Source organism: Dreissena polymorpha, chromosome 5 (assembly GCF_020536995.1).
Source record: "Dreissena polymorpha isolate Duluth1 chromosome 5, UMN_Dpol_1.0, whole genome shotgun sequence".
NCBI lineage: Eukaryota > Metazoa > Mollusca > Bivalvia > Myida > Dreissenidae > Dreissena > Dreissena polymorpha.
Window position 1 is genome coordinate 108414300 of NC_068359.1, and position 22448 is coordinate 108436747.

General features: G+C 34.2%; 1 protein-coding gene and 1 non-coding gene across 3 annotated transcripts; one reads left to right on the forward strand and one right to left on the reverse strand.

Annotated features, from left to right (window-relative positions):
* Positions 1 to 9291: 9291 nt before the first annotated feature.
* LOC127831764 (uncharacterized) lies at positions 9292 to 19430 on the reverse strand. Of its 2 annotated transcripts, XM_052356806.1 has the most exons (7): positions 19341 to 19399; positions 15116 to 15223; positions 14594 to 14816; positions 14140 to 14292; positions 13626 to 13830; positions 13180 to 13202; positions 9292 to 10576 (listed from the first exon to the last, which is right to left on the reverse strand). In XM_052356806.1, the coding sequence occupies exons 2-6, from the start codon at positions 15221 to 15223 to the stop codon at positions 13187 to 13189; spliced, it is 705 nt and encodes a 234-aa protein (XP_052212766.1). In that variant the 5' UTR covers positions 19341 to 19399; the 3' UTR covers positions 9292 to 10576; positions 13180 to 13186. The 2 variants fall into 2 exon arrangements, with proteins under 2 accessions (XP_052212766.1, XP_052212765.1); XM_052356805.1 differs by lacking the exon at positions 13180 to 13202 and having other exon boundaries at positions 19341 to 19430.
* A 1880-nt stretch (positions 19431 to 21310) lies between these two features.
* Positions 21311 to 21400, forward strand: Trnaf-aaa (transfer RNA phenylalanine (anticodon AAA)). Its single transcript is given in 2 exon segments — positions 21311 to 21347; positions 21365 to 21400. It is a non-coding gene; the product is annotated as a tRNA-Phe (tRNA).
* The last annotated feature ends 1048 nt before the right edge of the window (positions 21401 to 22448 follow it).

The window sequence follows — 22448 nt, forward strand, 5'->3', positions numbered from 1 at the left end:
TCATATACAGTACATAGATTGGCATGTTCACAAATTCAAATATATGAATGTAAGATTAAATAAATTCTTTTTCACAGTCATTCTCAAGATTTATTAAAGTCATATCATGGTGATAATTTTCTCACCAATCCCTTGACCGGTTCGGCTGTTTGGGGGAATGAGGGGCAACAATACAGAAATCCTTCTCCAGTCAGGTCTGTTGTGTGCTGCTTAGAGTAATTCATCCATAGAAAGGGATGTCCACTCTTATATTATCCGTCCAGCTTTTCTTCTGACGGTCTCGGCGTCGACCTCCCTATAACGTGCCCTGGATAACAGTCTTGCACAGAGATTCGTGCCCGGTGACGTTTCCAAACCAAGCCAGCTGTACCTAAGCACAAATATTCGTGGTCATGGTAGTGCAGTTGTAAACATGCCCTTACTGAAGCTTGTTTCATTCCGTTCACTATTGTCTATTTCTCAATATGAAACAATCAAAAGCAATCCAGTGTAATTTGTCCACTTCATATTGAGGGCTTAATTTATTTGCCAATCGATATGTAGAGAGAACATTACCGGAATCGATTTGCTGTTGGCATACATGGCAAAGTCTTCTTGGACCATGTGTAGTACAATCTGATCTCAGTTCTGAAATTTAAATATAATAGCATACAGTTGACAATATAACAGCAAATACATTTTTAACACATTGAATAAACACACATTCACAGATGGGCATGAAGAATGTCTTTGCCTATTGATTTTTGTGGTAAAATTAAAAGAATACTAGCGTTAAAAATAAAGTTATTGGCTGATCACAGATGTTATTACAATTTTATTATTATAAACATCGCATTAAAAGTAAAAACAGAAGCAGTTCAGATGATGTACTAAAAACCGTTCAGACGATGTACTCAAACAAAAAACTTTCAGACGATGTATTATTTTCCGAATCCCTCGCCACAGATCTAAAAAAGCTTAAACAACGTGGAAAACCTTGTACGAAATATTCTAAGCATGTTAGAAAGCAAAAACTGTTGAATTTGTGTGTTTGTTTGTCATCTTGAATAGCAAACGCGTCAAAATAAAGTATATTCAAACGGTGTACAATTTTCATTGTTTATTGTGTCTGAATGATTGAGAAAACTACAGAAATCTCAGAAAAACGACAATTACCAGAGTACATAAGGAGACTAAGCGGGTATTTTGCGCATAGTTATCATTAATTTAGATATTATAAAATATGAGAAAACCTTGATTTTCGTCATTAAGCGAGAGCTTTTTCCGCCATTTTGTGCGTACGATGCATTTTTTTGTGATCACGTGATTCTCCGCAGTGACGGTTGCGTTTCTTTTTTTTCTAATTCATCATTTTTTTTCAACTTATATGCATTTATAGAGTTTTGTGTTTTTATCGTCAAAAATACTAGAAAGTGACAAAGTTTAAAAAGGCTTACTATGTTATGATCAACTTACAGGCATTTTCTCGCAATTTGGTAAAATAATACGATTAAAAAGACTGAATAGATTATACATAGATGTTAAAGGGACTGTCCAACAGATTAAAGCGTCGTTCGACGCGAATCGATAATTTGGGAAACTACGAAGATTAATTATATAGCGAAAAAATACCTCCGCATTTGACGTGAGCGTGTATGGTCGAGTGGTAAAGTCGGGAGACATTTTACTCCAAGCTTCCATGACTCTAGGGATCAGTGGTTCGAGCCCTGTGGAGCTTAACGTTTTTTCTTCTTTTTTTTTAAATTGTATTCTTATTTTTTTACTGGAGATTTTTAGTTTAAATGTTTAAATTTATCAATATAAAGCATTTAAAGCAGTAATAACAAGCTTTAATACATGCCAAAATCTGTTGTACGGCCCCTTTAAGAAAATATGCAATTGTATTGCAATTCGATACGTGATTTAAACAGCGATGTAATGAAATATGCAATTACATTGCATTTCGATACGTAAATACTTCAAAGGGGCCGTCAACCAGATTGACAAAAAAAGAAAAGTTACAAAATACCGTATTTTTTTACAACCATTAGTATATATTGATATTTCATATTTTCAGTATATTCGGTAATACAATTTTACTGAGTATGTCTACCAGGTAACTTTACCAGTAAACTATAAATAACGCAAGTAGCTTGATCATCATCGTCACGTGGTAAACCCAGAAATGCAAATTGTGCATGCGTAGTGAATTGTATATATTTAATATATACAATATCCAATCTACTTGCGTTATTTATAGTGTGTATATCGTGATATCACCTATTTTCGCGATGTACTTTCGATTTCACATCGCGAAATTTTATTTTAATCAATATAAACTAATAATTGTAAAAAAAATACGGTATTTTAGAACTTTTCTTTTTTCGTCAATCTGGTTGACGGCCCATTAAAATTTTTGTGACATGGCGGACTTTGAACCTGGTAATTGATTAGTTTTCCTTTATGAGGAGCAAGTTTACCAGCAATTGTATCAGTTATTACATAAAATTGCTAGTATGACTTATATCGCCACCAACCGAGATGTTATGGTCGTTCGTGAACAAAGCATGACAGTATTGATTGAAATGTGCTCTTTATTCGAGATGATGGTCGTGATTTGACGGCTAATAGGATATGGAAGAACAGTACGAATATATTATCGAGCACTTTGAAGTCGAAATAAAAACAAATCCCTGTCCGCTCCATATTTTGTGCCTGAGTTACCCGTACCTCACCAATTACAAACGCCGTAAATGAATGGCATATCATCTGTTAACACAAAACCAGTTCAAAATGAGATTTCAAACTGAAATGTTAATGAACTGAAAATATTTATTTTCAATAAAGCCACTCATAGTGTTGAGAAACGCCCCTTTTCGGTTAGTTATAGCTTATCATAAATGCAAAATAAATAAGTCAATATATCAAAACTGGCAATAGCCTGCCTTATGTCGGAAAGAGTGCGATGAATTCAAGAAATCATTTAAATAATTATTAATCGCCCAAAGGGATCTTTTCCTCAACTTAAACACATTTTTTTAAAGGTAAACTTACTTCGCTCAAGGCTGAGTGATGGTTTTTATCGGGTTTGTGATTGAAGAATTGGCCGCGAAATAAAATTAGCTTTTTACGATGTGTTTTGGGTTGTGTGGTATTAATATTGTGTTTACTGTGTAATGCGTGTGACGTAGTGGTGGCCCTCTGTGCTATGTTTCTTTGTGTTTTACTTTTCATAACATTGTCTACGATCGTTTTGAAATATTGTTTATCAGTTCCGGATTCCCCATTCGGCAGGGTAGGCAATGGCTTAGAGGCCCCGCGTCTTTAAAGCCCCGTGAGACATTGAGAATATTTTTTTTGTTACTTACTTCGCCCAATCTACTAACTTGTTTTCTTAAATTCTTAATTATCGCGTCGTATTGGCATTACGGTATTATAATGACAGTTAATGCATTTGAAATGTCTTGCCAGCCTTAGCATTGACTTAAACGAATTTAACCGAGTAAAAATCGACAGGGCACTGGCGTTCTAGAAGGCACTAGGTCGACCAGGGGCCTTGGGCGTTTGTGTGTGTTGCCCTGTTGGGGATACTACTTATAGTAACTCCAAGTTATCGGGCATTGCTTTTTGCTTTGACTTGAATTTGTGAGATATAAATGAACGTATTAATGGTTTCTTCTTTCTGTGTTGTATTTGGGTAAACCGTTATTGCCATATTTGTCATTGTTTTAAACTGTCGTTCTCGTATGGCAAGCTGATGCACGAAAGTTTATTGAACGGTAGACATTCGTGCCGTCTGCAAACATATGAATACGATTACTGACATTTATTGACCTGTAAATTTGGCAAGTACTCATGATCGACAATTAACACAAGCATTTTAATCAATTTAAGTCTTTAGAACTTATCACACAGCACTTCGTATACTAAATTTTTAAGTCTATATGCCAGGACGAAATAACATCAAAATTGTATTTTTAAAGTGATAGTGCTAAATATGGTTTGTTTTGGCACCAGCCCGGTGATTAAAGAAACCCGGGCATCTTGCTTTTGTATCGCCTTTGCGTGATATTCACTGTTATAATATTGCATTTTGTCAAGATCACGACATATATATGACGTAAACTGATTTGTTTTTCAGGCATCGATGTTGTAAAATCTTCATTCACTTCAAACAGTTCTAGTTTGTGAACAAGTTCACAATGATCGACTTTATCTAAATCTTGGGCATTACCACAGGTGGTTAGCGTGTGGCTATGATATTAATTAGTAAAATCATCATTTTGAATGATAAATAATCATATTATAACGAAAAATTAAATTTCATGAAAAAAAATTCACTATCAAATATATATATAACTATATATATTTGATAGTTATTTTCTTTTTCATGAAATTTAATTTTTCGTTATAATATGATTATTTTTCATTCAAAATGATGTTTTCACTAATTAATATCATAGCCACACCCTAACCACCTGTGGGCATTACTTATGTCCAATATGTAACAAGCATGCATTGACCTTGATCTGAGCTTTTAACAATGTATTGTATAAAACAAAGGAACTGCGTATCACTGCTGTGTTTTGAAACCATATTGCTGAGGACAGTTCACGTATTTTGTGTTGGCCACATTATGTCATCATATTGGAGACAATTTTGTTCCTCTTTATTATGGCTTCTGTGCATCTCAGTGATATAGATCAATAATTAGTGTGCTTAAATCTGTCTGTATGCTTTTTAGATGCTGTAATGATTCCAAGCATTTTGGTTTTAACTTTCCGTCTTTAAATGTGTATGTACATGTAATTGTAGACCGTTTAATGAAATTGCAAGTACAATTTGATACGTCATCAACAACATAATATAAATAATTACATGGTCAAGTGACAATCAATCTTCAGATATTACATAATGAACTATTAACCAATCAGTCAATAATTGCATAAACAATCGGTTATTACTTTACATTGACACTGGCATTTTTATGTTGCAGTTTATTTCACTTATCAGTTGATGACGGCAAACGATATTCTGTTCTATCCCAGGCACAGCTGGTTAGCATGTGGCTATGATATTAATAAGTAAAAACATCATTTTGAATAAAAAAGAATTAAATTATAACAAAAAATCAACTTCCCTAAAAAATAATTAATTATCAAACATATTCAGGGGCGGCTCAAGGAATTCTGGTTAGGGAGAAGGGCAGGATATTGAAAGATTTGCAGATTTGCTGGTGGGTGCAGGCCAATTCCCTGCTAGGGGTTCCAGGGGGTTGGAGGCAAAGACCCCCGGAAGCTCCACGATTTTAGTGATTTTGAAGGCATTGACAACCACTTCTCGAGCATGTCACGCCTTATGTACTTTCATCAAAATACCTTCTTACAATGCTTTGGCGATTTTAGGGGGGGGGGGGGCGTACGCCGTATCAGCTCCCCCCCCCCCATTTGAATCCGCATATGAACATATTTATATATTTGATAGTGATTTTTTCTTTTTTTATAGAAGTTGGTTTTTCGTTATAATGTGATTATTTTTTCATTGAAAATGATGTTTTACTTAGTAATATCATAGCCACGCGATAACCACCTGTGATCCTAAGTAGACACTTAAAATTATATTGTATATGTATTGTTTACAACGTTTAATCACAGAAATGTTCCCTGAATCTTTAATCAGCGCATAATGCACTTGATTAAATTTTTCAAATACCCTACCGTTAATCTATTAACATAATTACTTTTTAAACAAGCTTGTACAAACCATATTACTTAGATGGCATTAAATATGAGGTCTTATTTGCATACACAAGAGATACATTTCTGACTGCATGACATATTTCGACCGGGAGTGAAGACAATTACCTTAGAAAGGCGTATGACCAAACAAAACGGGATTATCTTAAATGTCGACAGGGTCGCGTTTCTTTTTTAACTTAATCATTTTTTCAACTAAGATAAATGTAAAGAATATGTGTTTTGGTCGTCAAAAATAATGGGAAGTGACAAAGTTCGTACAGACCCACTGGTTTACGATCAGCTTACAGTCCTTTTCTCGTGTTACAGTCTAAACCAACCCCTGGATATGGATGGCCGTTTTATTCAAATGGACGTCGTGAGAATGTGCTTATCACCGTGGCACGCGCCCTCATGTCATGGGCTAGCATTGCTTGTCAGATCAGCTCTTGTTTGATAAAGTGAATATTGTACAACATATCAATAAAATGGGAGACGGTCGTTGATTAATGGTTACTTTCAGTTGAGCCTTTGAGTTTTGACACTTCTAACCACAATATACTGAATTCAAATAGGTACGGTGTATTTCAAAATGTGTAAACATATGACGTTAATGTAAGTTCATTACGTGCCAATTTGTATAGATGTGCGTGATGATATTGGCATGCATTATTGATCTTTATTTTGTCAGCATTTTTTTTATTGACTGGTTTGTTTTTGTTTTGATTTGTAACATATCGGCTAGTATTGTGGCTAGAGATATATGCTATTATCTGTATTTCACTTATGTGATAGACGTTCTGGCATATTACTTTGCTACGAAACACTATGTTTAGAGTTAAACTTCGATAAATGCACGTCTATGAAAATTTGGTTATCTATGTATTTTATCGTATACGAACGTTAACTGCAGTTTTAATACGCCGTGCACATGCCATTTCTAAATTGCAATCCCAACATTACAATCTGATAAGGCCTATCATAAAACGAATGACGTGTATATTTCGTAATAATGTACCATCATGCGCTTCATCTATGTGATGTTGTATAATTATACCTCTTAAGTATGATAACAGATTTACATCTCAGATTTGGTTCTCATTAAAATACTTCGAAAACAACCAGCTAGTTTTCATACCTTGAAATAAAAGCAAAAACCGGACGACTTTGTCTCGCGGAATATGTTACACCACAGAACTCGTGAACGACTTTGTCTCGTGGACTATGTTACACCACAGAACTCATTGACGACTTTACCTCGTGGACTATGTTACACCACAGATTTCGTGAACGACTTTGTCTCGTGGACTATGTTACACGACAGAACTCGTGGGCGACTTTGTCTCGTAGAATATGTTACACCACAGGATTCGTGAACGACTTCGTCTCGTGGAATATATTACACCACAGAACTCGTGGGCGACTTTAATCGTGGAATATATTACACCACAAATCTCGTGGAAGACTTAGTCTCGTGGAATATGTTACACCACAAAACTCGTGGGCGACTTTGTCTCGTGGAAAATGTTACACCACAAAACTCGTGGACGACTCTGTCTCGTGGAATATGTTACACCAGATAACTCGTGGACGACTTTGTCCCGTGGAATACGTTACACCACAGAAATCGTGGACGACTCTGTCTCGTGGAATATGTTACACTACAGAACTCGTGGACGACTTTGTCCCGTGAAATGCGTTACACCACAGAAATCGTGGACGACTCTGTTTCTTGGAATATGTTACACCACAGAACTCGTGGGCGACTTTGTGTCGTGGACTATGTTACACCACATAACTCGTTGACGACTTTGTCTCGTGGAATATGTTACACCACAAAACTCATGCAAAACAATTTATCAAAGAGAAAATCAGACTTGTTATATTATTTGTAATATAATATATATTATTTGTATAAGTTGTACCTTATGATATATGACTAGCCCATACGTCTTATGTGAAGCGCAATGCACGGCACGGCCAACATAATGTTATACAAGAGCACCGCATAGCGGTAGCCAACGCTCTGCTGTGGGTGCAGTTTTGAATAAATGAAAGCTTGTCAGAAGTGACCATGACCTTTGACCTAGTGACCCAAAAATGGATGTGGCGTGTAGAACTCATCAAAATGCATCTACATATGAAATTTCAAAGTTGTATGTGGAAGCACTTTGATTTTAGAGCCTGTTAAGGTTTTAGCACGACGCGGACGGCAGACGCCGGACAGCGGACGACGAGCCGACTATGGCAATACCTCGGGTTTTCTCCGAAAACAACCGAGCTAAAAATTGCTGGTTGCGAATATATTGACACCATAAATATGTGGTCAACCGTGTAAACCTTACTCGTGACCAACCAATAAAGTCAATTATACACTGAGCTAATTTCGGCTTAAAGTCTGATGTTCAAACATTCAGTAACAAGGGGCATATAAAAACTATCGCCTTTATTAAATATGTTCGTGTTCCATCCCGATACCGATTCTAAATATTCATTGCAGATAAATCGATTTAAACATCGTGAAATTTAACCAACTTAAGTTGTCTACCTTTATGTAAAATTTAATAGTCAATATTATACCGTTCTAGTAAAAAGCCTATTGATTTGCGTACAACTGCAGATAAATAATCTCTAAATTGAATCTTTCGTCCTTGTATAACTTTATATGAATGTTGTTCATCCGGTTAAAGCGGGGGAGGGGGTAGCTTTCGTCAAAATACAAGATAATCTCTGGAAACTAGACAGCTGAGTGTCCAGGAATACGGACAAAACCCCTCCCGCCATCCATTTTCATATGGGGCGAACAAAAACCCTCCCATGAAAAAACGGGGGCGGACAAAAACCCTCCTATGAAAAAACGTGGGGGGGGGGGGACAAAAAATCCTCTCGTGAAAAAACGGAAGCGGACAAATGCCCTCCCGTGAAAGAAGTTAAACACCGACAAATGTAATTGTTTCACACAGTGTTGCATTCATTAATCCGAAAAATTTACCCATTGTGTGTATTGTGTTTTCAGGGGTGTGAAATTGAAAGAAGAAAATGTGTATCACTTAACTGTATACATACCGCTTTTCTAATGTGCATATATATCCGATAATCCAATATTATAACAACATCAATTAATACATAAAATGAGGCCATTTAAAGACATGTGAATTTAAATTTAGATTGAATGCAATATAATACAGAGCAACACTTAATCGCGTCATACGCGCATTTATTCAAAAACCTGCTTCCTGAGGACTCAAATTCTGAAAACCCTGCGAAAATGAAAGTTTACAATTAATAATGCGTTTGCATGTAACTAAATTGTTTGAATTACTTATTTATCTTTGGTACTTTAATTCGCGGCTCAGATTTCACGGGAGGGCTTTTGTCCGCACCCGTTTTATCATAGGAGGGTTTTTGTCCGGACCCGTTTTTTCATGGGAGGGTTTTTGTCCCGTCTCTATAAAACTGACGGAGGGTTTTTGTCCGGCATTCGAGTGTCCAGACATGGGCTTTGTAGGACAGTGCTCACGGACTTTTACCAGATACACTGAACATACACCTACAGTCACACAATACAACTAAATAAGAGTTTTCAACGAGTTTACTCCCAAGATAAATATATATAATGCTGGCTCATAATACACTAACTATATAATTAAAACTACATAAAATATAAACACATTATACAATAAAACAAGAGTGACAAAATTTCACAAAATACACACATTAAAATTAAAAATATCTACAACAGAAAACAAGAATTAAAGCTATCACAGATGTAGTATAAAGTAAATAGTTTTGATTAATATATGTTAATACCTATGCAATGCAATATATACACAGTTATTAGATCCATAACCCAATTACAAATGATAATTGATTACTTATATTTTTTACTCTAAATGTATTATCTGGAAAGATAATACGAGTTGGCACAAAAATCAATATCAAACTGAATGCATAGTTTTATAAAATGTTTTGTCACCTGTATATCTGTCAATTATTCCATTATGATACTATGCAACAAGTGTTAGTCAATGTATACTTACATCTATCTTACAAAAATGCTTTTTTTGTTTCCGTCAAGCTACTTTTAATAACTAATAAATTCTCAATATGCATACAACCAGTGAAAATAAGTCTGTAAATCAGCCAAAGTCTTCATCACAAATTTATCAATTTACAATATTGTTGTCTTCAATGTTTTTTCATAAAACAGCAACACAAACATGAACAGGCTGTTTAAACAACTTAATACCTGTGATGATAGTGACAACACAGCATTACGACTGGGGGCAGTGACTGAGTGATTCATGCCTTTTTGGCATATGACAAAACATGTATTTATAACATATTACTTATTTTAATTTTCGTGCATTCGAGCACACAAAACATGCACCTGGTGAATTACGAAAATGAGTAACCATTGAAAGAGTGAGAAATGGCTCATACATGACTCTATTCAATAAGACATGTGCTATACTGGAGAGGTGTCAGATAATATTTTTCACAAAAGTATGCAGAATAAGATCTCAATTTTGAAATGTCAATGAATTGGAAAGTGGAAATATCACAGCAAGGGAACAAAATTAAAGCTTATCCAAAACTGCATGCCAAAAAAGACATTCAAGTACGTGTTGAATTATTCTCAGTATTCGCAATTTGTCAATTGTCATCAAATGGATGAAGGTAATCTTATTTTCACCCACGTGCAAAAACATACTATTTCATAAATGTGTTCCTACAAAACATGCTCCTGATGAAATTCTGATAATTGATGGTGGTAGTCACATAATCCCAGGAAAGGGCAGGGGAGGCTACTCTAGGCCCACAGTGCGGCTTCTGTTAGATTCTTTTTGCGGGTGGTCAACCTGAAATTTCGGTCAAAAGAGATAATACAAAAATGTACTTTGCTTGCCAGCTAAAAGAATAAATTAGAATGATGGACTAAAGCACAATACATGCACTCATGTTTAATGTGTCTTAAGGTGCAAATATGTAAAAATTAACTGTTAATAAATGATATACTTTAAAAAAAAACAATTGCTTTGAAAAGTATGCAAGTAGATATATTATATGCAATGAAATAAACACCCCTTATTAACCAATGAGTCCTCTGAGCAGACTCCTTAAAGTCCACCTATTAATTGGGAATTGTATGACTGGATTTGGGAAGAACGTGATATCTATTGGCATAGGGAATATGGGCCAATAATGGCTATCAAATCAGCTAGAGAGCCCAGTTGTATTGTATGACTTTGCAGGTCTGTTAAAGTCATACAATACAACTGGGCTTTTTAGCTGATTTGATTTCCCAAATCCAGTCATACAATTCCCAATTAATAGGTTGACTTTCAGGAGTCTGGAAATGGTTTAAAAATAAAGACAGTTGAAGGTTGGACCATGCAACAGACTTGATTGATAATATCTTAACATTTATTAATAAACGTGTATTCACAATTTTTTGATTTTATCAAGCAATCAGAATAACTTAGCCCAAACATTTTTTCCAATTCAACAAGTTCAATTCAATTCAAAGTCCAAAATGGTAAAAAACTGTAGAGCAACCTTTACATAAGGTCAATGTTAGAACCTGGGTATAATATCAATTATATATTTTACAGTACTTCCCATATCTTTACAATCATAGAGCAATGCAACAAACATTTTCACTTCTATAACATCATTCAATTTGGTTTGAATTTGAAAAGAAAGTTGAGCAAAGCAACCAAAAACACACTTTTAACTAGCAACAATTTTAAACTGAAATGTGCTTGATGTATTTAACACAATTGATATTAATTAGTAACATACAAACTTAACTAACAAAACTAATTGTGTGCTACTTTAGTGATAAGTGTACACATTATGTTGTACAGACCATAATGTACATGTGCATTTTCATTTGATATACATGTATATTTAAGTAATAACATTATCTGGAATTATTTGTTATAAGACAGTATGCATATATATGTTCCTGTGTTATTATACACATATTCCAAAACTACAATATACATGTTTGATTAAAGAACTGTCTTATGAAGCAAGCAAATGAAAATATTTTTTTTGCATTGAATTTCATTGTAATAAAGACAAGAGTTATACTGTAACCATAGAAATTTAGAAGTTAAGTATTGTTAAAATCATTGCTATTAAACACATGTGTTCAGTTCATTCAGTTTTAATCCATTGAAACTGTGAAATTCGTTTTTCAAATTCAGGGGTATATGCAAAACAACAACAAAACAGAAATGCACTAGATCTAATATGTGTTCAGAAGCTAATAAATAACAAGAGGGCCATGATGGCCCTGAATCGCTCACCTGACTAACCTTGCTACAATCTCTCATTCACACTAACATATAGTATAAATAATTACTTTATCAACTTAATAACTCATATAGTTTATATCAATAAATTAAGTTGCACTAGTGGTCAAAAATTGAAGGTCATCAAAGTGCATAAGTTCATTTTTAGGAATTGAGTTGAATTATATATAATCCCAAACCAGATTCAATCAATATGAACATTCTGACTAAATTTCATAAAGATCTGATAAACTGTGACCTCTATCGTCTACAGGAAGTTTTACTATGATTTGACCAGATGACCTACTTTATGACCTCAGATGACCCATATACAATCCCAAGCCAGATTTCATCAACTAATACATTCTGACATCGATAAACATTCTGACCATATTTCATAAAGATCAGATGAAAACTATGACCTCTGTAGTCTACAAAAGGTTTTTCTATTATTTGACCTAGTGACCCAGTTTTTGACCCAAGATGACCCAAATACAATCCCAGATGTCATCAAGATTAACATTCTGGCCAAATTTCATTAAGATTGGATGAAAACTGTGACCTCTACTGTCTACACAAGTTTTTTTAAACTTTGACCTAGTGACCTAGTTTTTGACCCGAGATGACCCAAATTTGATCCCAACCCAGATTTTAACAAGACAAACATTCTGATCATATTTCATTAAGATCTGATGAAAACTGTGACCTCTATTGTCTACACAAGGTTTTTCTAAGATTTGACCTAGTGACCTTGTTTCTGACCCCAGATGACCCAAATACAATCCCAATCCAGATTTCATCAAGATAAATATTCTGACCAAATTTCATAAAGATTGGATGAAAACTGTGACCTCTATTGTCTACACAAAGTTGTTCTATTATTTGACATAGTGACCTAATTTTTGACCCCAGATGACCCAAATACAATCCCAACCCAGATTTCATCAAGATAAACATTCTGACCAAATTTCATTAAGATTTAATGAAAACTGTGACCTCTACTGTCTACACAAACAAATTGTTTACGGATGCACGCACAACAGACGCCGGACATCACACGATCACATAAGCACACCGTGTCACTTTGTGACAGATGAGATAAAAATGTGAGCTGCTGGCAATTCTCAATCAAATTAACGGTGCCTGAACAATAACATACTTACCATGCTCTCAATAAACCCAAACGCTAATAAGTATGCATGAAAAATAGTTTTACATTAAATTTTTCCGTAAAATGGCATAAAGGATAAAGGACAAAGAACCTGTAATAGTACAACAGTCTCAAAATATAAATAAATAAGGACTGAAAAGTAACTATTACCATAGCTAGGCATATAATCTTAAAGTTTAATTATAATTGTAATCATATTAACCATAGTTTAAAATATAACACTACTGTATAGTAAATATTTTGAAAAAAAATTATGAGTAACAAAATCATCATATCGAAGTATAAAACATACTTTACCAGCTTGTCATAAACAGTAAAAGTTCAACTTTCTTTGCTTAGTTTCAAATTCAAACCTGACAATAGAGGCTTGGACTTGCTCACATCAGTTCAGTGCATAAAAGACATAAATATTTATTAAATATTTCAGCATGTACTTACGTGTTGATTAATGGATCTACCCGTGTGCCTATAAGCATTCTGTCAGTGTATTCACTGTAGTTTGGCCACTGTGTTTTACGTGTCAGCATCTCTTGTGACTTGGACTCGCGTATCTTAGCATACTCAGCTATTGTTTTGGGACGTATGTCTTGAAGTATCGTAGTTCGGTTTAGGGGTACAGTTGAACCAAACCACGTCTGGGAATCTGGTAAACAAAACCTGGTATAAGCATAGTTATTGGCATCTTCTAGAGTCACAGCATGTTTTCCATTATCAATCCATTATTACACCTAGCAACAACTGGACTTGAGAGAATGCAAAATCAGGATAACAATACGTTATTGCATGCAAAGAATAGCTCCACCAATGTTTGTTTCCATAAGGGATTTGTTTACAGGACACTAAATTCCTCTTAAAGGATTAACCAATGCTTTTGTGATGCAATCAATCTAAAATGAATAGGTTTAAATTTAAAGTTGACCAATGAATAGGCTGCAACAGAACTATTGCATACTTGGATTTCTTTGTGCATAGTAGCCCTCTGAGGGTCTGCCATAGTCCTGCCACACATCCCCTGCTATGTTTGTGGGGTGTCTCCGGTACACTTCAGGTTTTGTGAATCGTTTTGGATCTTCAGCTTTGTTAAAATGTTGAACGGTTCTTTCACCTAAAATAATAAACTTTGCAAAAATACAACTAAAAATTAATTTACAATCTAACTTTAATTTCCACAAACAGCATTATAGCAATTAACTTGTTGTATTTTTTTATATTCTAACACACATATAGAAATAAAGAGCTTTGTCTTTTATTATAGAATGCAATTATGAATCAAGCATAAAGTAAACATTACTTTGCCTTTTGTTTTTTTGCAATTTAAGATGATTCAAACTAAGTAAGTGAACCCATGACCATTAACAGCAAAAGCTAAAAAATATGATTTTGAATTAAATAGATCCGGCCCTTACCAACTTTATCTGGCCCCCATCTTTCAGCCCCTCCAAGTCTCGCTGTGTTGTACATCTCCGGAGGGTCCCTCTGCCACTGCTTGTCAATCCAACAGAAGGGGTGTGTTGTGGGCGGTCCCCTCAGAAGGTGCTGGTTTGTATTCGTGGCATATCTGTCTCTGTGCCAACCTTTATCCGGATAGGCCCTCTCGGGTCTACTGGACATGAAAAAGGCTTGGGGGTCCTGAATGAATTTAAAAAACGCTGTTTATGGCTTGTTTTAGATCAGGGATATGATTCTATTTAATTATATATTAAATGATTCATAGAATCATGCAAAATGTGCTTCTATTATTCTAGGCAAATGTTTTCAAATCATATGTTAAAACGAGTTATTTTGACACTTCTTTGGTTTAAATAGTTACTAACAGTTATTTGAATAATATTTTTTGACAATTCTGAAATTTTAGCTACCATGCTCTTAACACTTAAGACAATTTTTGGTTGAACATTAAAAAAAGTTGCCACTGTTCCTTTAAGTACCTTAGGAATATTTTTCTTCTGTACATTTGTTAATGTTGTGTACGGATCCCGAGGAGTTCTAGGTTTCTTTGTTATCATGTCAATCCCAAGATCTGGTCGTGACGCCATCTGAAGCAAATTAAATTGCTTGATATGGAATGAAAAATGCAGTTCTATAATTTGTTTGTTTGTTTTGCTAAATATAGACATTTTTACTAAATAGGGATATTGAATTTCTGCACTCAATAATCCAAAGACCTATAAAATACATGTGTATATATAACTATATAAATATTTAACTGATCATGACTTTATATCATTGATTGAGTTGGACCAAAACCAACGTAAAGGAAAATCTTGAAGAAAGCAAAATCAGTAATTAATTTATAATATTCACTTATGGTCTCTTCATTATTATAATAATTTGCTACTATTATTCATGTAATCAGTTAATTGGTAACTAGAATGCATTTCTTTTAAACATACTACTGTAGAGTGCATGTGTAAGAACTACTAGCAGAATGGGCTCAGTTAAATCAAGAGCACCAGCATTATGGATATGTACAGTGGAACTATGGTGACATCACCGCTCAAAATAAACAAAAAGTCGGGAAAACACAAGGTTTTTTTTACCGTAGCCCAAAAAAAAATTAACTCGGGGATACACAAAATAAGTCTGTTTTCAGGAGTAATTTTTTTTTTGGCGACGGGAAAACAAAAGTTCTGTTTTCACGCCTATTTTTTTTTTGGAGCGGAAAACACAAGTTCTGTTTTCCCGTCTCTTTTTTTTTTTTTTTGAGAATTGAAAACACAATCGCTATATTGTGCGCACAAGATTATCGGCCAATCACAGACGCGGATTATATGGAGGGAACATTTGAAAACGTCCTAAAGGCAAGTTCTGATATAACAAAACATACTACTACTACTACTACTACTACTACTACTACTACTACGACTACGACTACGACTACGAGTACTACTACTACTACTACTACTACTACTACTACTACTACTACTACTTACTACTACTACTACTACTACTACTACTACTACTACTACTCTACTACTACTACTACTACTACTACTACTACTACTACTACTACTACTACTACTACTACTACTACTACTACTACTACTACTACTACTACTCTACTTCTACTACTACTACTACTACTACTACTACTACTACGACTACTACGACTACTACGACTATGACTATGACTATGACTATGACTATGACTATGACTATGACTACTACGACTATGACTATGACTATGACTATGACTACTACGACTACTACTACTACTACTACTACTACTACTACTACTACTACTACTACTACTACTAGTCTACTACTACTACTACTACTACTACTACTACTACTACTACTACTACTACTACTACTACTACTACTAGTCTACTACTACTACTACTACTACTACTACTACTACTACTCTACTTCTACTACTACTACTACTACTACTACTACTACTACGACTACTACGACTACTACGACTATGACTATGACTACGACTATGACTATGACTACTACGACTATGACTATGACTATGACTACTACTACTACTACTACTACTACTACTACTACTACTACTACTACTACTACTACTACTACTACTACTACTACTACTACTACTACTACTACTACTACTACTACTACTACTACTACTACTACTACTACTACTACTACTACTACTACTACTACTACTACTACTACTACTACTACTACTACTACTACTACTACTACTACTACTACTACTACTACTACTACTACTACTACTACTACTACTACTACTACTACTACTACTACTACTACTACTACTACTACTACTACTACTACTACTACTACTACTACTACTACTACTACTACTACTACTACTACTACTACTACTCCTACTACTACTACTACTACTACTACTACTACTACTACTACTACTACTACTACTACTACTACTACTACTACTCCTACTACTACTACTACTACTACTCCTACTACTACTACTACTACTACTACTACTACTACTACTACTACTACTACTACTACTACTACTACTACTACTACTACTACTACTACTACTACTACTACTACTACTACTACTACTACTACTACTACTACTACTTCTACCTAGTGCCACCGTACATATGAGCCCTGCACTGGTCTTAGTTTTCCTTCAGAAGTTCAGTCCTTCTTCCCAGCTAGTACAAAAACGTTCTTAGAACGTTGTCCTAATGTTAGCCAAAACGTTCCAGAAACCTTGCACTGCAATGCTCTCCTAACGTTTAAATGTATGGTTTGCTTAAATTTCCCGAAACCTTGCAAATAACGGTATCATTTAACCTAAAACAAACCTAAATCTAACTTTCATGTTGAGGTTGAAAACCAACACATATTTATTCTACACAAGTTTATTGCATGAATGTAATTCATAAATAAACATATCATCGTATTGTGGTTCTTTTTTGTCTTGAATCCGGATCTGTTCGGGTGTCTTCCCAGTTGTTCTGGAAGTACAAAAAATATCAGAATGACCAACTGTTCTTTTTTTAATAAAACAGAGAAAAAATGACGAGACATACATGTACCACATGAATAACACCAAGAAAACACACATATATGGGACATCTTGAACACACACATATATAAAACCGAATGTTCTATCATACATGGTAAAATAATCAAGCGTTACAACATCTTTGAATTTAATAATGTATTTTATGACTGTATCAATTCATAACTAAATTTGAAATTAACCTACAAGATCAATATTTTCATCATGTCATGACCAACAAACACTTTTTATAAACTACATTTTACATAATTAAATATTTCAATTTAAGAATTTAATAAAATTAATAATTGAAGTTGAGATAACATTTTGAATTGTATTTCTTTTTCAATTAACGGTGAATTCGGATTATCGGTGTTCGAAATAACGGTGTTGAAGTGTACATATTTATTTTCATGTAACTACATGTGTTTTCAAGAATGTTTTCAACAACAAATTGCTACCAAAAAATGACTTTAAGTTAGTATATTCAAAAGTGGTACGAAGTCTCCATGGTACAAATTTTCCGAATTTGAATTTAAAGCAAGTGCATAATAATAAATATTACAAAATGAAATAACAATAAAAACCTACCTCACAAACGTTCATCGTCGATTGTAGGTTCCATCTTTTCTTATTATTGAACAAAAAGGTTTACAATGTACAATTACATTCCATAACAGCAAAGTTTGAAAATCCAATTAGCCAGAAGGTCGGTGAACAAAGTGACTCATACGAGTGGCACACACGCAGGAGATCTGCTGGTTTAAGATAACAAAAGAACCGCGCTTGCAATCATTCGAAGATACACAAACGGGTCAAAATGCAAATCTACTTATAAGCGTATTTTGTACAAAACAAAACAAAAAAAACAACAACAAACAACGTCAAATTCTTTATGAAAACATATTTAATGTACATGTTTATATTGTGTGATTTTTATAAGTTCTCATAACTTCTGCAAACGTAAGAATGTAACGTTGAAATTTGGTTTCACGATAACTTTCCGACAAAAACGTTGTAAGAACGTTACAGGAACGTTACACTTTTAAAGCCCACCAATACATCCTAGGATCGTAAAAATATACTGTTCAAATGTGACATTCATAACATATATTTCATATAACTAAAATAAGTTACGAATACTGATAGTTTGATTTTTGTTACAACGCTCTTAAAACATGGGAATGTTCTGTGTGATCATAACCTAAATAGAACTTAAGTGTAATCTTATCTGAACGTTACGTGCATGCTGGGTTGGTTTCTTTACCACATTTTTCATCTCCTAGTTGCAATAATCCAACTCCCAGCTATTGACCCTCCTGGTCCTGGGCGGTACGTATGTACTCATAAAAGCTCAGAGCATTCAAGAAGAACTATTTCATCTTCCAATTCGGTTTTGATCTATGCAAATTATTAATCTAAAATTTATGGTAGAAAAAATGTCAAAATTTTAAGTAAACTACCACGATGAGATGCATACACATTACAATTTAATTATCATCATTATGTCTAAACAGTAATTGACGATTTCAAATAACACTCAACAGGTGCTCTGTTAATTGCCAATGAAGCCTTTGGTAAACCGATTAATTTGCACATTCTGACATGCTTTATAATAATATAATTAATGCAACTCCGCAGTAAACTTCGCAAAATTATGAAACAGAAAAAATTACCTTTTTGCAACAACTATCTAATTTGACCGGAAGAAAAGTGTATTCGTTGCTACACAATACTTCCCTTTCGTTGACAACCGCCGCTGCCGAATATAACGAAGCGGAAGATTCAGATCGAATCGGTCGCAAATAAAAACGGCCAAGTACCCTATGATAAAGAGCCCTCTACACGCCATTATCATCCAAAGTGTGAATTCCTACATTTGTATAATATAATCAAACAGTAATGCGCTTGTAGCATATTTATTTGGTAACAAAACACTAAATAGCTTAACAAAATTAGTTTATCATTGTATAATGAAAGCAAACGGATTTCAATGTTTTGTTTTCTTTCACATATTTAAAGGGACCGTCAACCATGCAGATTGACGATAAAAAAGTTCTTAAATACCGTATTTTTTTACAATTATTAGTTTATATTGATAAAAATATCACGACTGGTATATTACATTACTTGAAAAAGTTATATCAGTATATTCGGTACTAAAATTTTCCTGGGTATGTGTACTAGGTAACTATACCAGTTAACTATAAATAACGCAAGTAGATTGATCATCATCGTCACGTGGTAAACACAGGAATGCAAATTGTGCATACGTTGTGAATTGTATATATTTTATATATAAAATGATCAATCTACTTGCGTTATTTATAGTGTGTATATCGTTATGTTTCCTATTTTCGCGGTGTACTTTCGAATTCACATGGCGAAATTGTATTACCGTATATACTGAAAATATTAACTTTTTTCAAGTAATGTAATATACCAGTCGTGATATTTTAATCAATATAAACTTATAATTGTAAAAAATTGGTATTTTAGAACTTTTTCTTTGTTTCGTCAATCTGGTTATCTTTGTCACTATGGAATTAAGTACACGACATTTTGATATGATGAATTATCATTCAACAAGACGCAACGAGGCCGGGCAAGCATGCAAGCAAAGCCGGGGTTCCATAAACCGCTATCCGTACCAATCATTTTGAAGCTGTATACCCCCACGATTGGTGTCTCGCAACAAAATTCTGATCAAAGGGAGCGATAAGAAGAAAGCGCCGAAATGATGCTACGAACGAGAGAAAAGCAGAATCTGCGGCTAAAAATCAGGCACAAACATGGTATACAAAAAATATCATACTCGATCAACGATCAAGGAGTAATTAACGAACCTTCCATAGCGTTGCGTGGATGCAAACTTATAGTGCATCAATTTTTAAAATTTCATTGACATACCTATACCGTTACAATCTGTCCAGCCTTATACTTCTATGAAGATAGGCCCCTTATCTATATATCATCAACTGCCATGTGAAGTATACATTCGGACCTTCCATCTACCCTTGTCTGAAGTGCCCTTACGGCCCAGAGGAAGCATCACTTGAGAATCATTGGGAGACGTCAAGGTAGTGAAGCAACTTTTGATGATGTACATATGCGCTCCTCACATTTTCATTGGCGTCGCTCTGGAGAGCGGCGACTAGTATGTAATGCAATTTTTTTCGCTTATGGGAGGAGAAGTTATTTTACGGATCAATGTAAATATTTTTGTTTTAAGAATATCTTGCATTGTGGTGATTTTTTGTGTAAATTAGTGTAAATAAGTACTGCATTTGTGCCTATTACATTTATTACAACATTTATTGCCAATAATGCAAAGCTAATTGTTTTAATTATTAACTGATCCACAACTGATCACAGGGGAAATATCACAGGGACTGGGCAAATACGCGAAACTTTCTGGTTTTGTATAAAAACAAAACATTATCAAAATATATTCATTTTGTGGTTTTTCTAATTTCCTTATTTAATGGAGAATCAATGTAGTACGATATTTGACGACCTATCGCGCAAGCAAGTTTATTGGAAGGCGTAGTGGTACGAAAACGTACAATGTATTAGTTTATTAATAGACATATGATAACGATCGCTATACACGACTTAACCAAATAGCAGTACATAAATGATGTCAGCCGGAATAGCTCAGTTGGGAGAGCGTTAGACTAAAGTTGTTTACGCAACAATCATCTAAAGGCCCCCGGTTCAATCCCGGGTTCCGGCACGAACGGAACATTTCGGCGGCTGACAATTTTTTTAGTCAGGTTAATAATAATTATAAAGCTTTATTTTATGTAGACATTTTAAAATCCATTTAACTACAATTGGACATTTTTATTAAAATTAATGGATGCCGCGTGGTGACAACGTTAATTAAAATTTCTTACATCACTTAAATATCTTATAAAAAAATACACGTGTTTTTATATTAACAAATAAATGCAAAATGCAAACAACACATCTATTATCCATGTATTTTTATGGTTGTCTTTACGTTCGGTAGAGACGTAAAGACGTTTGCACAGCGCATAATGATAAAACTGCCACACATAATGTTGAATGTACAGAACGTCAAGAAGTTTGGACAGAACATTATGTTGTTACTACTTCGCGAAATGCTGTAACTACTGCATACAATGACGAATGTACCGAACGTAAAGAAAATTGCACAAAGCATAGTGTATATTCCACTGAAAATAATGATTAATGTACTGCAAACAACGACAACACTCATATGAAGTCAGTAATGGCCTTCCATACGTCAATATATTCTGACAATAAATTCGGCGCACTAGTAGTAAAACTGGCAATAAATAAAATAACTACATTACGATATCATTGTTTATTGATCTAATATTTAAAATAATAAACAAGAAACATCTTTAAAAAAAGATATTCGGAGCATGTCTTGACTTTTAAATAAATTTTAAAAATTTACTTTTCTAAGTTATTAAATTAAAAAGAAAGGTTTAAATATCGTTGTGTTTTTTCACTTAAAAGTCGCATATCCACCGCATGATATGTGTGTTATGAAATGCACGTATATTAAAAACCTCACAATAGTATTCGTGAAAACAAATTTTACTCCGTGTGAGTTAATCATATGTGTCCTCACATGGCCGATTATGAATGTATTTTTTTCGCAATCAAAACATTTTATATTTGATTAAGACACAGTTTTATTTCCACACTTTTGTTTTCTTTCCACACGTTCAAATGACACTGTTACTTCCGCGTCATGCGAAATTTGGTCTTATGGCATATGCGCAGTC